At 42.7% G+C, this 12,639-nt stretch overlaps 1 protein-coding gene across 2 annotated transcripts; it reads left to right on the top strand.

The window, feature by feature from the left end:
• The first annotated feature begins 2,159 nt into the window (after positions 1–2,159).
• Positions 2,160–9,649, top strand: LOC122754118 (cathelicidin-related antimicrobial peptide Bf-CRAMP-like). 2 transcript variants are annotated; one of them, XM_044002220.1, is made up of 4 exons: positions 2,160–2,359; positions 3,769–3,864; positions 7,463–7,546; positions 9,030–9,649. In XM_044002220.1, the coding sequence occupies exons 1-4, from the start codon at positions 2,171–2,173 to the stop codon at positions 9,195–9,197; spliced, it is 537 nt and encodes a 178-aa protein (XP_043858155.1). In that variant the 5' UTR covers positions 2,160–2,170; the 3' UTR covers positions 9,198–9,649. The 2 variants fall into 2 exon arrangements, with proteins under 2 accessions (XP_043858155.1, XP_043858246.1); XM_044002311.1 differs by having other exon boundaries at positions 2,192–2,254.
• Positions 9,650–12,639: the final 2,990 nt, after the last annotated feature.

Below are 12,639 nucleotides of genomic sequence, written 5' to 3'. Positions count from 1 at the left end.
GGACCTGAGTTCACCCTTGACACTTATTAGCTGTGTGACCCTGAGCAAGTCACTTAACCCTCACTGCCTTGCAAAAAAAAAATACAATAACAAAAATGAAGAGTTACTGTGCACAACATTCTCCTGGTTCTGCTCACTTCACTATAAATCAGTTCACACAAGTCTTACCAGGACTTTCTGAAATCATCCTGCTTATCATTTCTTATAGCAAAATAATTTCCCAGCACCATCATATACAACAATTTATTTAGACATTCTCCAACTGATGGGCATTCCATTGATTTCCAATTCTTAGCTACCACAAAAAGAGCTGCTATACATGTATTTTTTTACAACCAGGTCTCTTACTCTTTTTTGGAATGTCTTTGGGATATAAACCTGGTAGTGGTATTGTTGGATCAAAGGGTATGCACAGGGGCAGAGCCAAGATGGCAGAGGAAAGGCAGAGACTTGCCTGAGCTTTCCCAAAGCCCCTCCAAAGGGTATGCACGGTTTGCTCACCCTCTTGGCACAGTTCCAAATCGCTCTCCAGATTGGTTGGGTGACTTAAATATTCTCAGCAGTACAGTGATCCAAGACAGCCCCAAAGGACTAATGATGAAGCATTCAATCCACCTCTAAAGAAAGAACTGATATTGATTGGACACAGAATAAAACCTGCTATTTTTGCTTTCCTTCATTTTTCTTTTATGCAAGTTGTCTTACACAAAATGACTAATTTGGTAATGTTTTACATAATAAAGCATATACAACCTATATCTTATTGCTTATCACCTCAGGAAGAGGGAAGGGGAGGGATGGAAGGAGGCAAAGAATTTAGAACTCACAATGCTAAGAAAAATGTTGATTATTAATAAAAAATAAAATTAAAATGACAAAATGAAGGGTGAAAAATTTATATGAGAAAGTATTTTTACTTTATTCTTGTTTTAAGTCAAAATACAGAAATAAAATCTATGTGGAAACAGATTTAAAACTTTATTGGTCCACTGTTGAGCCAAAATCTGAGAACCTGCTTTGTTTAAATAAAAAAGTTGAACATCAAAAGTAAGTTTATATGCCATCACTATATTATGTTAAAAATCTGCCAAGTTGTAATTTGTTTCAGTAAAAATTCTACTTATCTGCAACAAATTTTGTATAATAAAGAAATTAAATATGTATCTCTCAAATAACAGTAAGCATTTGAGATCTTGTTGGATTAATTCTTTTAAAAATCTTACAAAATATCCCCCATAAGATACTCATAATTTTTATACTTAGAGTTTCATAATCTCATATTTAAGTGTTCATAAATACAATAGAACAACATTTCAAATTTTATAATTCTAATTGCATATTATAAATTTTAATTAAGAGCTGTGAGGGGCAAAAGTTGTCATTGCAATTATAAGCACTTACTGAATATTACGAGTAGTATACAAAATTTTGCTGAAGCTTCATAACACAGAGGTTCAAAGAACAAAAAGTATTGGTACCATGCTGTGGACCATTATCTCCATTTGATCAAGAAGGGTGCCCAAGAGAAAGGGACTGAATGTCCAAGGTCACACAGATAGTCAGTGGCAGAACCAGGAAGAGAAATTCCAAAGTTCCTGACTTCTAGCTCAATGCTTTTCCACCATATGGTAGGGCCCCTCCCCCTGCCCCCAGTTCTGGAGAGAAAGAAGAGTCTGTGTGTTGATCATCTTTGTGAGAAGAAGAGAAGCAAGGATCTTAAACATGAGCCTCAAGGACATCAGCCCTCTGAGGTGACATTCCACCAACTTGCATTCACACTGACAAGTTGCATTCCCAGAGGGCAGCTGCTCCTTCTGGCTCTAGGATACTCTGTGGGTCCTCAAACTATGGCAGAGGTATTTGTTTGGGGATTCTGAAGCCCAGGATTATCCCCTCAGATTTCAGTTCTTTGCTCAGCTCCCAGTCAGAGACGACAGATAAACTTCTGTACTCCTTTCTCAACCTCTCAGAAGGCCCTTGGATGCCCTCAAGGTGAGTGGCCTTGAGCCACTGAGGTTTTTGCAAAAGTTACCTCCTTCCTCTTAGTCAAGGGATTAGGCCATGTAATATGGAGAAAGAAAGCCACAGATGAAACCATCTGACCTGCCCACCTCTGCCCCCCAGGGGCCTTAAAAGAACATCTCAGCTGGACCCCCAGCCATGGTAAGAAATGATGGGGCCCCTAGGGAGAAGCCTTCTGGTGCTCTGTGTGGCCATGAACATCACAACACTCTGTGCTCAGCAAGGGAAGAGGGTGAGCGACCGAAAGGCTATAGCCCTGTTGCTAGATGCCTACAACAGAGAGTCTAATGATGACTACATCTTTGGACTCCTTGAAACCAAACCTGCCTCTGACCAGGTGAGTCCCTTCCCCACTTGTCTCCATCTCCCCAACCCCATGGCATTGGGTGATGGACTCCAAATCAAAGGGACATGCTTCCATGGAGCGGGGTTCAATTGGGAATAGTTCTGGACCGGTGGTCATCGGAACAGGCGCAGGTCTCTGGCCTCAGAACCTGGGGCAGAATAACGTGGTTCTGAACTCCCCTAGAAAAACCTCCTGGGAGAAGAAATCTTAAGTGTGGTACTTTGTGTTTTTGTTTTGTTGATATTTTGCTTTTTGTATTTGAGTAATTTCCAAAAATATTCCCCTGGCCCTCTCCATTCAGTGACCCTTAACTGGGAATAAAGAGAAACAGTTAAGGCAAACCAATTGCTGGCAGTTCTGTCTGCTAGGGTATGCAATAAACATTCTCCACATTGAAAGGAGAGAAATGCATTTTCTCATCCATTTTCCAAGTCCAAGATTGGTCATTACTATCATACTGCATTATGCTTCATTTTATGGTTATTTTCACTTAAAATTATTATAATTGTGTCTATTGTTTTCCTGGCTCTGCTAATTATATTCATCAAACTAATAACCTTATGTTTCCCTGAATTTCTTTGAGTTGTGTTTTGAAGGAAAGGACAAACAGGAATTCACATAAGGTGTCAGGACTGGGGAATGAGATGAGGAGTCCATTTTTCAAAGGGAATGGTGGGTGTCAAGGTGCAAGCTGTCCAAAAGAGAACAGGGATTGGTGGATAAGGTAGGGTGCAGTGCCAAGAGCCCCAGGGAGCTCATTCTAGCCTGGATGGGAAAAACTGCCTTATAAATGTTGGGGGAAGGAGAGTATTCCTGGATTATCACTACCCACAGGGGCAGAGCCTACCCAGAAGCAGAGCAAATGGCTGCATAGATATGATAGAAAAGCTCTCTGCCCAAAAAGTCTCCCCTGTGACTTCCTATGATATCTGAGATTTCCATTTGAATCACTCTTCTTGGTGGAGGTAGTCTCCAGAAGGCTCCTGCGAAAACACACCTATGTCACATATTAATTCAATTTTACCTGTTGCCACATGCAGAGAAGAGGAATTGAAGGATTTTCATATTTTCTAGCAGGGGACTGTTCTGGGTTGATGGTTTTGATGGGGGGTGGGGGTGGGGGTAGGGAGGGAGAGGAAGAAGCCTGAGCACTGGGTACAAGGTCACACAAGAATTAAGCAGAAAAGCTAGTCTTCAAACCCAGCTCTTCTTAATTCTAAAACCCATTGTACCACACTACCTCCCAATAGGAGAATACTGGGTCTTGAAAGCTGGGAGATGGCAAAAAGAGGGCAAAGATCTGCATCCTAAACAAACTTTGTCTATGTCATATTGCCTAGGATCATCTTCACTCCTCTCACCCGTGCCATTGATGTTCCTTTCAACTCTCTCTCTCCTAGGCTGGCCGCCGGATCCTGAGTTTCACTGTCCAGGAAACCAAGTGCCTGAAATCAGAGAATCAGAACCTTGACCAGTGTGAATTCAAGGAAGGTGGGGTAAGTAGCCCTTACTGAGGCTGGGATGTCCCACCATATTACCTCTGACCCCAAATAAAAATGATGCCAGCACTCAGGGATTCAGGAGCAAGTTTTAACCCAACCTTGCAAATGGGCTGCTAACCTCAAGCCCAATCATCCATATAGGCTTGAGCAGATATCAAGGGAGTTTACTAACCCTTCTTACTTTGGGAAGAGAAGGGAAAGGAAGGTTTTCAGGCAGTCAGGCTGGTAACAACTTTGCTGACCAAGGACAAGCTCTGATACACAATGCTTTTTCCCATGTCCTGTTCTCAAAGTAGTTGATTTTGAAAGGAACATAGAAAAGGAAAGGTGTACCTCTCATGGAACTAGCCCCTAATCCTCAAAAGTAACTCATTGAAATATAATCTGGGGCAGCTAGATGGCGCAGTGGATAAGCACCGGCCCTGGATTCAGGAGTACCTGAGTTCAAATCTGGCCTCAGACACTTACTAGCTGTGTGACCCTAGGCAAGTCACTTAACCCTAACTGCCTCACCAAAAAAAAAAAAAAGAAATATAATCTGACCAATGAGAATGCCAGGACCCAGAGACGGAGAGCAATCTAGTATCAAGACACTGGTTAGCATATCTTGTATGGTCAAACAAACAAACAAAAAACCAAGCCTGCTGTGACAATAGTGACAATAATTCACAATCATTAGTAATTTCTTAATAACAAACCTATGAGGAGGGTAATTCAATATGATTCTCTCCATTAAACAAACAAAAAAAAATCTTTCCATTTTATAGATAAAGAAAGTAAGGGTCACAGAGGAGAAATAACTTACTCAAAGTCACACAGCTAAGAAATATCATGGGTAGAGTCTGAACTCGAGTCTTCTGACTCCATGTCCAAGACCTTCCCCACTCACTGTATTGCTGTACCCTGCAAGAGGACTAGTGTGACACGTGTGTGTTTTGCTCAGTTCAACACACAAGGAGAGAGCAGTCATGTGTGTTAGAATCTAGTCAAGGGGATGAGAACAACTCAGAATGCAATGGCTAAATCAATTGCCAATCAATCAATCAATAAACATTTATTAAGTGCCTACTATATGCCAGGTTCTGTTCTAAGTAGATATGAGGATGCAAAAAAAGGCCAAAAAAAACCCCAAAAAACAAAAGAAAAAGCCCCCACAGTCCCTGCCCTGCTTATAATCAGATGGGGGAGACAACATGCAAACAAATATACACCAAGAAAGAAGGCACTGAATTTAAGAGGAAGTAGGGAAGGCTTTCTTTAGAAGGTGAGGTTTTGTTTAGGACTGAAAGGAAGCTGATCCCTTCTTGTCTAGACCACACTGGACAGTGAATCTTTCATTAGACTGCTATCAGCCTTCTGGCCATTGGAGGGCAATAAAAGCTTGAGAATGATGCTAGGAAATTTTCATATATATGTGTGTGTGCATATGTATATGTGTTTGTGTGTATACATATATACATGCATATACACACATGTACATGTCTGTTTATATATAAATGAAAATTATATATACATACACATATCCATACAAAAATACACAGACACACACACACTCTACATTTTCTGCTGGAATGTGGCTCTCCCTGGTGCACATGATATTTCAGAATTCATATCTACCAGACCTAAAACATGGAAAGGACAGGGAGTGAAAGGAAATAAATAATGGGAACTTGTAAATTTCCCTATTTAAAATAAGGATAATACTAAAGTATGAAGAGACAACTGAGACTGCCAATATTATTCCCTGGGGATTTCCTTGGACACCTTCCCACTTCCAACCAACATAGTCAGTCTACCAGTTAACTCAGATTCCATTTGAGGAGACTTTGGGGCTGTTTTGCTAGGGCAAGCAGCATAAGGCAATGGCAAGAACACAAGATGAGGAGTGGGAGGTTGTAAATTTGAATATTGCCTCTATAGCTTCTTACTTAAATGACAGTGGCTAAGGTACTTAGCCATTTTTTTTTTGGTGAGGCAATTGGGGTTAAGTGACTTGCCTAGGGTCACACAGCTAGTAAGTGTTAAGTGTCTGAGGTCAGATTTGAACTCAGGTCCTCCTGACTTCGGGGCCAGTGCTCTATCCACTGCGCCACCTAGCTATCCCTACTTAGTCATTTTTGACCTCCTGTCCCCAGATGTATATAAAATGAGGAGAGAAGAAGAGAGTGACAAAAGACTAGCGATGGAGAGGACCTTAGAGGTTCTCTCATCTAACTCCCCCGTTGTACAGATAGGAAAACTAAGACCCAGAGAGAGGAAGTCACTTGGACAAGGTCACAGAAGTCAATAGGGCCATGATCACTGAGGTACTCTCCATTTCTGAATCCCTCATGACCTAGCCGAGGGTCCTTGAACAAGTCACTCTTGTTTTTCACCTCCAAGATGAAATAATAATATTTGAACTACCTAAGTTCCAGGGCTGTGATACTTTAAGGTTTACACAGTGCTATACAAATATTACACCATTTTATCCTCACAACCATCCTGGAAGGTAGGTACTATTATTATTCTCATTTTGCAGATGAGGACACCTGAGGCTAAATGACTAAATGACTTAGTCCTGCATCAATGGCTCATTACTGTCTGAGGCTGGATTTGAATCCAGATCTTCTTCACTCAGGTCCAACACTGTGCACTGTGCCACCCTAGCTCCACCAAACTGCCTCTTCGATATGAAGGACCATAAAAGGGATACCAAAAGCCTCAATTTCCTTTCAAGCTATCAAAGATTAAGGGGTTTCAGGGAACAAAGTTATCACAGCTTAAAGCTACACTAAGAATTTTGGGACACTCTATATAATGCCAGAAGACTTTGTGATGGTGATGATCATTATGCTTAATTGGTTATTTATTATATTTGTTATTATATGTCTAAGCCTGCAAACACAGGAAGCAGTAGGTTGATGGTTGGTGAGCTGTCAGTGCCCCAGCCCTGAGGGCAGGTCATACTCAGCATCCTGTCTCCACCTATCAGGTAGCCCAGCTCCCTAGCATGCCTTGGGGAAAGCATCTATGCCTGGGAGTCAAGAGATGTCAAGATGGCCTCATGAAACCCTGTGGGAACCAGAGGGAAATTGGTGGTTCTTTTTCTTTTAAAAAAAATGTATTGGTCTCTTTTGTTCTTACATGCCAATATATCCCCTCCCTATCCTCCACCAAGAGAACAACCCTCTATAAGAGAGAGGGGGAAATTGAGTTTTTCAGAGTGCAGCCAAACTAACCAACTCAACTGAGCATGGCAGTCTATGCCACATTCCTTAGCCTTAGTCCTCCACTTCTGCAAAGAAGGGAAGGAAGTCCATTCATGCAGAATCTGGCCAAGTTGGGTAACTATTATTACTCAGCATTCACTTTCCATTTCCATGGTTGTAGTCATGGTGTTTGGCCTTGCCCCTCTTCTATTTACTCCCCCAAGGATCAGTTCACTTAAGTCTTCCCAGGTTGCCAATCTGAGAAAATTTGATGACCCAAGCAGCTATTTGACCTAGGGAAATGCCCCAGCAGGCCAGATGGGAAAAGTCAGGAGCATCTGACTCCTGAGGGAGCAGAGTCCCTAATGCCTGAATGTCCCCTTTTTTTGTTGTCCTTGTAGGTGGTGAGAAACTGCAAAGGAGAGCTTTCCTCTGAGCGACATCTCCCAGTGGTTGTGGTCTCTTGTGACTCTGTGGATGCACAGGTGAGTTAGCACAACCAGATGCTTTTGGATATGCAGGAAGAGTATGGCCCTGAACTTGACCTTTCCACCTCACTCTTTTCCCAAGGAACTTCCTTCCCCTGAGGGCAGGAAGGAGTCTTGGAGAAGAGTGTGCAGCTCCAACTTCCTGGGATATGTTCCACTTACTCACTGAAGGCCTACCATGGAGAAAAGGGATTAAGCTCCTTTGCTTGGTCCCAGGAGCCAGAAACAGGAGCAATGGGTTGAACATTCCAAGAATCAACTTTAGGCCCCAGGAAAAGACAGGGCAAAAAAAGCCAGGAAAAGTCACCCTAAAAGGGCTGCTTCAGGGGGTAGGGATCCCCCATCCCTGGAGCTGTAGGGGATTTCTGTGGTCCCTTCCAACACTGAGATTCTGTGTAATGAATTTTCACCTTAGCAAAGAAAAGGGGATGGGGGTGGGCAGTAGGGTGGATGATCTGGCCTGGTGAGCAAAAGGGAAGAGAATTGGTTAGGTCGTGGGACCTTTGAAAATCCCATCTCATAAGTGTTTGCCTGTTCTGCCTGTCTTTAAGGTTAGGCCTTTCCACTCAAGGGAAGGGTAGGACCAAAAAGACAGGTAAGTCAACAAAAAGCCCCACCCCCTAACTCATCCTCCCATTCCTCTGAGAAGTCCCACCTATTGGCATGAAACCAGGTTCCTTTCTGGGGAGGAGAGACAGTCATCCAGGACCTTCCTGGCATGCAATAGGTGCCAAGATTCATTGTTCAGTTGTAGATCCTGAAGATCTCCACTTGCACTCAGGTGACCAAGGGGCTTCTTCCTGACCAGTGGAGTCTCTCTCCTCCCCTCTTCTTGACTGGGCTGGGCTTGGGTGTTCTGCCTCAGGTGGTCTCCTAAGATCCTTCCTGGCTATGGGCTGTCATGCTGAGACTTCACTTGAAGGACTTGGATCACATACCCCATGTAGTCTTTCTGGGTCATTGTCACTACTTCCTAGGAGTCCTCCCTTGACACTAAACCCCAGATTCTCACTCCTTGCCCTAAGCTCAACATTCATTCAACAAGCATTTCAAAGCAGATCCAAAGCCTGCTCTCACAAAGGAGTCTGCCATCAGTCTCTGATCTGCTCACTGTGGCTTTTGGCTTCCTTTCCCTGGCATTGGCATTGCCAACCTGAGCACCAGCTGGAGAGAGAAGAATGTGCCCCCTGAAAGCATCTCAAGAACTCTAAGATCAGGAGGGATTTTTAGGGGTCGTATTCTGGGAGGAAGTCTTCCTGAAATGATGCTTCTTAAGTCTAGGCAACTTAGCTGTTCTGCCTATGAGTCAAGGGAGCCCTGGACATTGAGGATACTAGATCCAGCCCCAGCCATACTCTGATAATCCTCAGGAATTCAGCAAGTTCTCCAAGACATCCTAAAAGTCCTACCCACCTGCACACCTGGGAGGTCTTCTGCCTTCATGAACACATAACCACTGTTTGTGTGCTTTCTCCCATAGGGGGCTCAAGCCCAGGAGGAGTCAAATGATGATGTATCACCACCAGGTGGCCTTAAAGAACTAACAGAAGGAAGACTTGATGAAAAGGGAAAACCATCAGATATCTCACCAGTCAGGTTTAGGTGCGGTTTGACGTTACTTCCCCCACGCATCTGGTGTTGGGGTTAGGTCCTTTCCCAGCTCACCCCTGGGCTGTGCCTTCTTTCTTCTGTGGCACTCACCCTGGCCCCAATTTCCTTGGATCTCATCCTGGCACTGATTTCCCCAGACCCCAGCCTGGCCCCAATTTCCCTGGACCCCAGCCTGACCCTAATTTACCTTGACTCTAGCCTGGGTCTGATTTTCCTGGGCCTGGCTTTTAGCCTAGGCTCATCTTTGGCTAAGTTCCCCATTTAGGTTCCCATCTCATGTCCAGAATTCCATCCTGAACCTATGGCCACTAAACCTGATTCTTTAATGAGTTCCAAGATCTGAACCCATAGATCCAATGGGAGCAGAGCATGTACAAAGCAATAAGCAGTCCAAGAATCAAAAGAAGAGATTAGACCATGGACTGTTAGACCTTTAATGTAGCATTCTAAGCAGACAGCACTTGAATAAAGGCCTTGGGATATCAAGAAGGAGTCTAACAGTCTCTTGCCTGGTCTTCTTGTTTCCTGCCTCTCTTGAGTCCTCTCTGTCCCAACCACACAGACAAACTATTGCCCCACAAAAAATAAAATAAAAAATATTTTTTAAAAATCAGAAAGTTTCTCTCTAAATTCTCATTCAGGGGCAGCTAGGTGGCACAGTGGATAAAGCAGCAGCCTTGGATTCAGGAGGACCTGAGTTCAAATCCAGCCTCAGACACTTGACACTTACCAGCTGTGTGACCCCGGGCAAATCACTTAACCCTCATTGTCCTGCAAAAAAAAACAACAAAAACAAAAACAAAAACAAAATTCTCATTCAGATATAAAACCCATGAACTTACAGATCTGATCCTGTCCCTCCCCTGCTCAAACCCCTCTATTAAGTAGGCTGTGTAAACTCCAAAGCCTTCATCCTGGATTGAAGACCCTCCCCACTTTATCTCTCACTATACTTTTTCATAGTTATACATGTATTATCTCCCTGAATGGAATGGAATCCCCTTGAGGGCAGAGACTAATTAATGTTTTGTCTTGCTGTCCCTAATGCCTAGTCTAGAGCCTACACATGGTAGACAATTAACAGGAGGATGCAAGATAATGGATTGGAGAGTCAGGAAGACCAACATATACATTAAAGTCACTTAATCCTGTTGGCCCTAATTTCCTCTTCTGTAAAATGAGCTGGAGCAGGAAATGGCCAAACCCTCCAGAACCTTTGCCAAGAAAACTCCAAATGGGTCACAAAGAGTGGGACACAACTGAAATGACTCAACAACAACAACATTTAAAATAGTCAACGTGTCTATGGAGCTTTAAAATCTACAAAACACTTTGCACATAATACCTTGAGCCTCACAACTACCTTGTGCTGTTCTTGCTACAGTTATTATTGCAACATGTAGCCAGCTGAAAATCTCCCATGTGAACTCTGACAGATCAGCATCTCAGGAATTATATTCTTTCCTACCCAACCTCCTCCCTCCTTCTTGAGCCCAGGAGAAGATGGAGGAAACATCAAATGGGATTTAGGGCTTGGATTAGGGAGAATAGCTGCAGAGAATGCCTGAGATTCTGAATGCTAGTGACTTTTGGAGGTACCTTCGTGTTCTGGCTACCCGGAAGACTGTGGTTATCAGAGTACAACCATTTATAGAATGGCATTTCCATTACATGTCATCATGACTCTCCCTGAAATAGTCTTTTCTACCTGGCAAGTAGCTTCAGAGTCCCTCTGTGTATGGATCTGACTCTAGGCACATAGAATTTGTAATTATATAAAGTACAACAACTACAAAACCTGAAATTGCCTGACAAAGATACTTGCAGAGATTGGAAAGGCAGTTTGGTGTTGGGGGGGTACCCCAATAAAGAACTTTTGAATTTTGTAACTTGAGTCAACTAAGAAGACTGAGAGTAGAGCTGAGAAGCAAAAGCAGTAAAACACAATGAAGTAGATGGAGTAGAACTGGGAAAGTAGGAAGAGGTAGGGTGGTTCTCCAAGGGTTGAAGGCACATTGAACTCATTTCAGTTTGGGGGAGGAAAGGATGCCCAATTTTGATTATGATGAAAACTCAAGTAATATTAACTCCAGAAGGTCTTTCTAAGTGTGGGCAATAAAACCCAAGAAAGAGACCACCTCACACTGCATGGATTCAAACACAAAGCTTTCCTCACAACCTGAGGATAGATGAAACTGGATAAATGGTATAATGAGATTGAAACAAGGGAGCAGAACCCCAGTTCCTTTAATGAAAGGTTGTCACTGACCCAGTAGAAACAAAGGAGCCACCAATTTTTCTTTTGTTATCATTTAATGGATACCTGGATGAGGCAATGTAGGCTTTCAGGTGAAAATTTAAATTCCAAAAAGTTAATCCCAGGAATAGAGGTTGTTCTGGACCTCTATCACAGTTCAAATGACTTTGTCCTCAACTGAGTCACAAGTTGAAGCAAGACTGCTACTATCAAGATGCTAAGGGGCATGATGCTGGGGCGAGGGGCGGGGGGTGAGGAGGCTATTTTCTGTTGCAATTAAGGATTTGCTGGTAATAAGTATGTTAGGTGCACTAGAGGGATGAATTGTCACTTGGTTTGGAGAAAGCTGATATCCATGGACCTACTGCCAAGCAGCATTAAGAACACAAAAGAAGGGGCAGCTCAGTAGCACAGTGGATAGAGCACTGGCCTTGGATTCAGGAGTTCCTGAGTTCAAATCCAGCCTCAGACCCTTGACACTTACTAGCTGTGTGACCCTGGGCAAGTCACTTAACCCCAACTGCCTCACCAAAAAAAAAAAAAAAAGAACACAGGAGAGAGGGGACAGATAGGTGGTGGAGTGGATAAAGCACTGGCTCTGGATTCAGAAGGACCTGAGTTTAAATCTAGCCTCAGACATTTGACACTTAGTAGCTGTGTGACCCTGGGCAAGTCACTTAACCCTCATTGCCCCGCCAAAAAGGAAGGAAGGAAGGTAGAAAGAAAGAAAGAAAGGTAGGAAGAAAGAAAGGTAGAAAGAAAGAAAGAAAGGTAGAAAGGTAGAAAGAAAGAAAGAAAGAAAGAAAGAAAGAAAGAAAGAAAGAAAGAAAGAAAGAAAGAAAGAAAGAAAGAAAGAAAGAAAGAAAGAAAGAAAGAAAGAAAGGAGAAGTCTAAGTTTGTTTCCAAGGAGTGAAAGAAGTTTACTTTTTGAAGATAACCTTGTTGTTCAGAAAATGTTGTGGCTACTTAATCAGTCAGCGATTTTAAAATGTAAGATAAACTAATCGAAGAGAAAACTACAAAGTTATATGCCCCCAAATACTGATGTAACCAGACATCTGCTTGATACAACAGGAACTGCTACATTGAAACAGAAATCCCAGACTATTGAAATTCAGTGTTTTACAAGTCCACTAAGAACTTATCTTAAAATAATGCTTTGGAAAACAAACTAACCAAAACTTAATTAAAATTGTGTCTAGAAATGAGGGAACCTCACTTT

The sequence above is a fragment of the Dromiciops gliroides genome, chromosome 1, assembly GCF_019393635.1.
Source record: "Dromiciops gliroides isolate mDroGli1 chromosome 1, mDroGli1.pri, whole genome shotgun sequence".
NCBI lineage: Eukaryota > Metazoa > Chordata > Mammalia > Microbiotheria > Microbiotheriidae > Dromiciops > Dromiciops gliroides.
The sequence above is the reverse complement of the archived record's forward strand: the minus strand, read 5'-3'. Positions and strand labels throughout refer to the sequence as shown.

Excerpts from the sequence above, each read along its gene's own strand:
- LOC122754118 (XM_044002220.1), top strand. The coding sequence starts at position 2,171 with ATGATGGGGCCCCTAGGGAGAAGCCTTCTGGTGCTCTGTGTGGCCATG. Across the intron at positions 3,865-7,462 it reads GTGAATTCAAGGAAGGTGGG|GTGGTGAGAAACTGCAAAGG; the intron begins GTAAGTAGCCCT and ends TTGTCCTTGTAG. Across the intron at positions 7,547-9,029 it reads GTGACTCTGTGGATGCACAG|GGGGCTCAAGCCCAGGAGGA; the intron begins GTGAGTTAGCAC and ends TTTCTCCCATAG.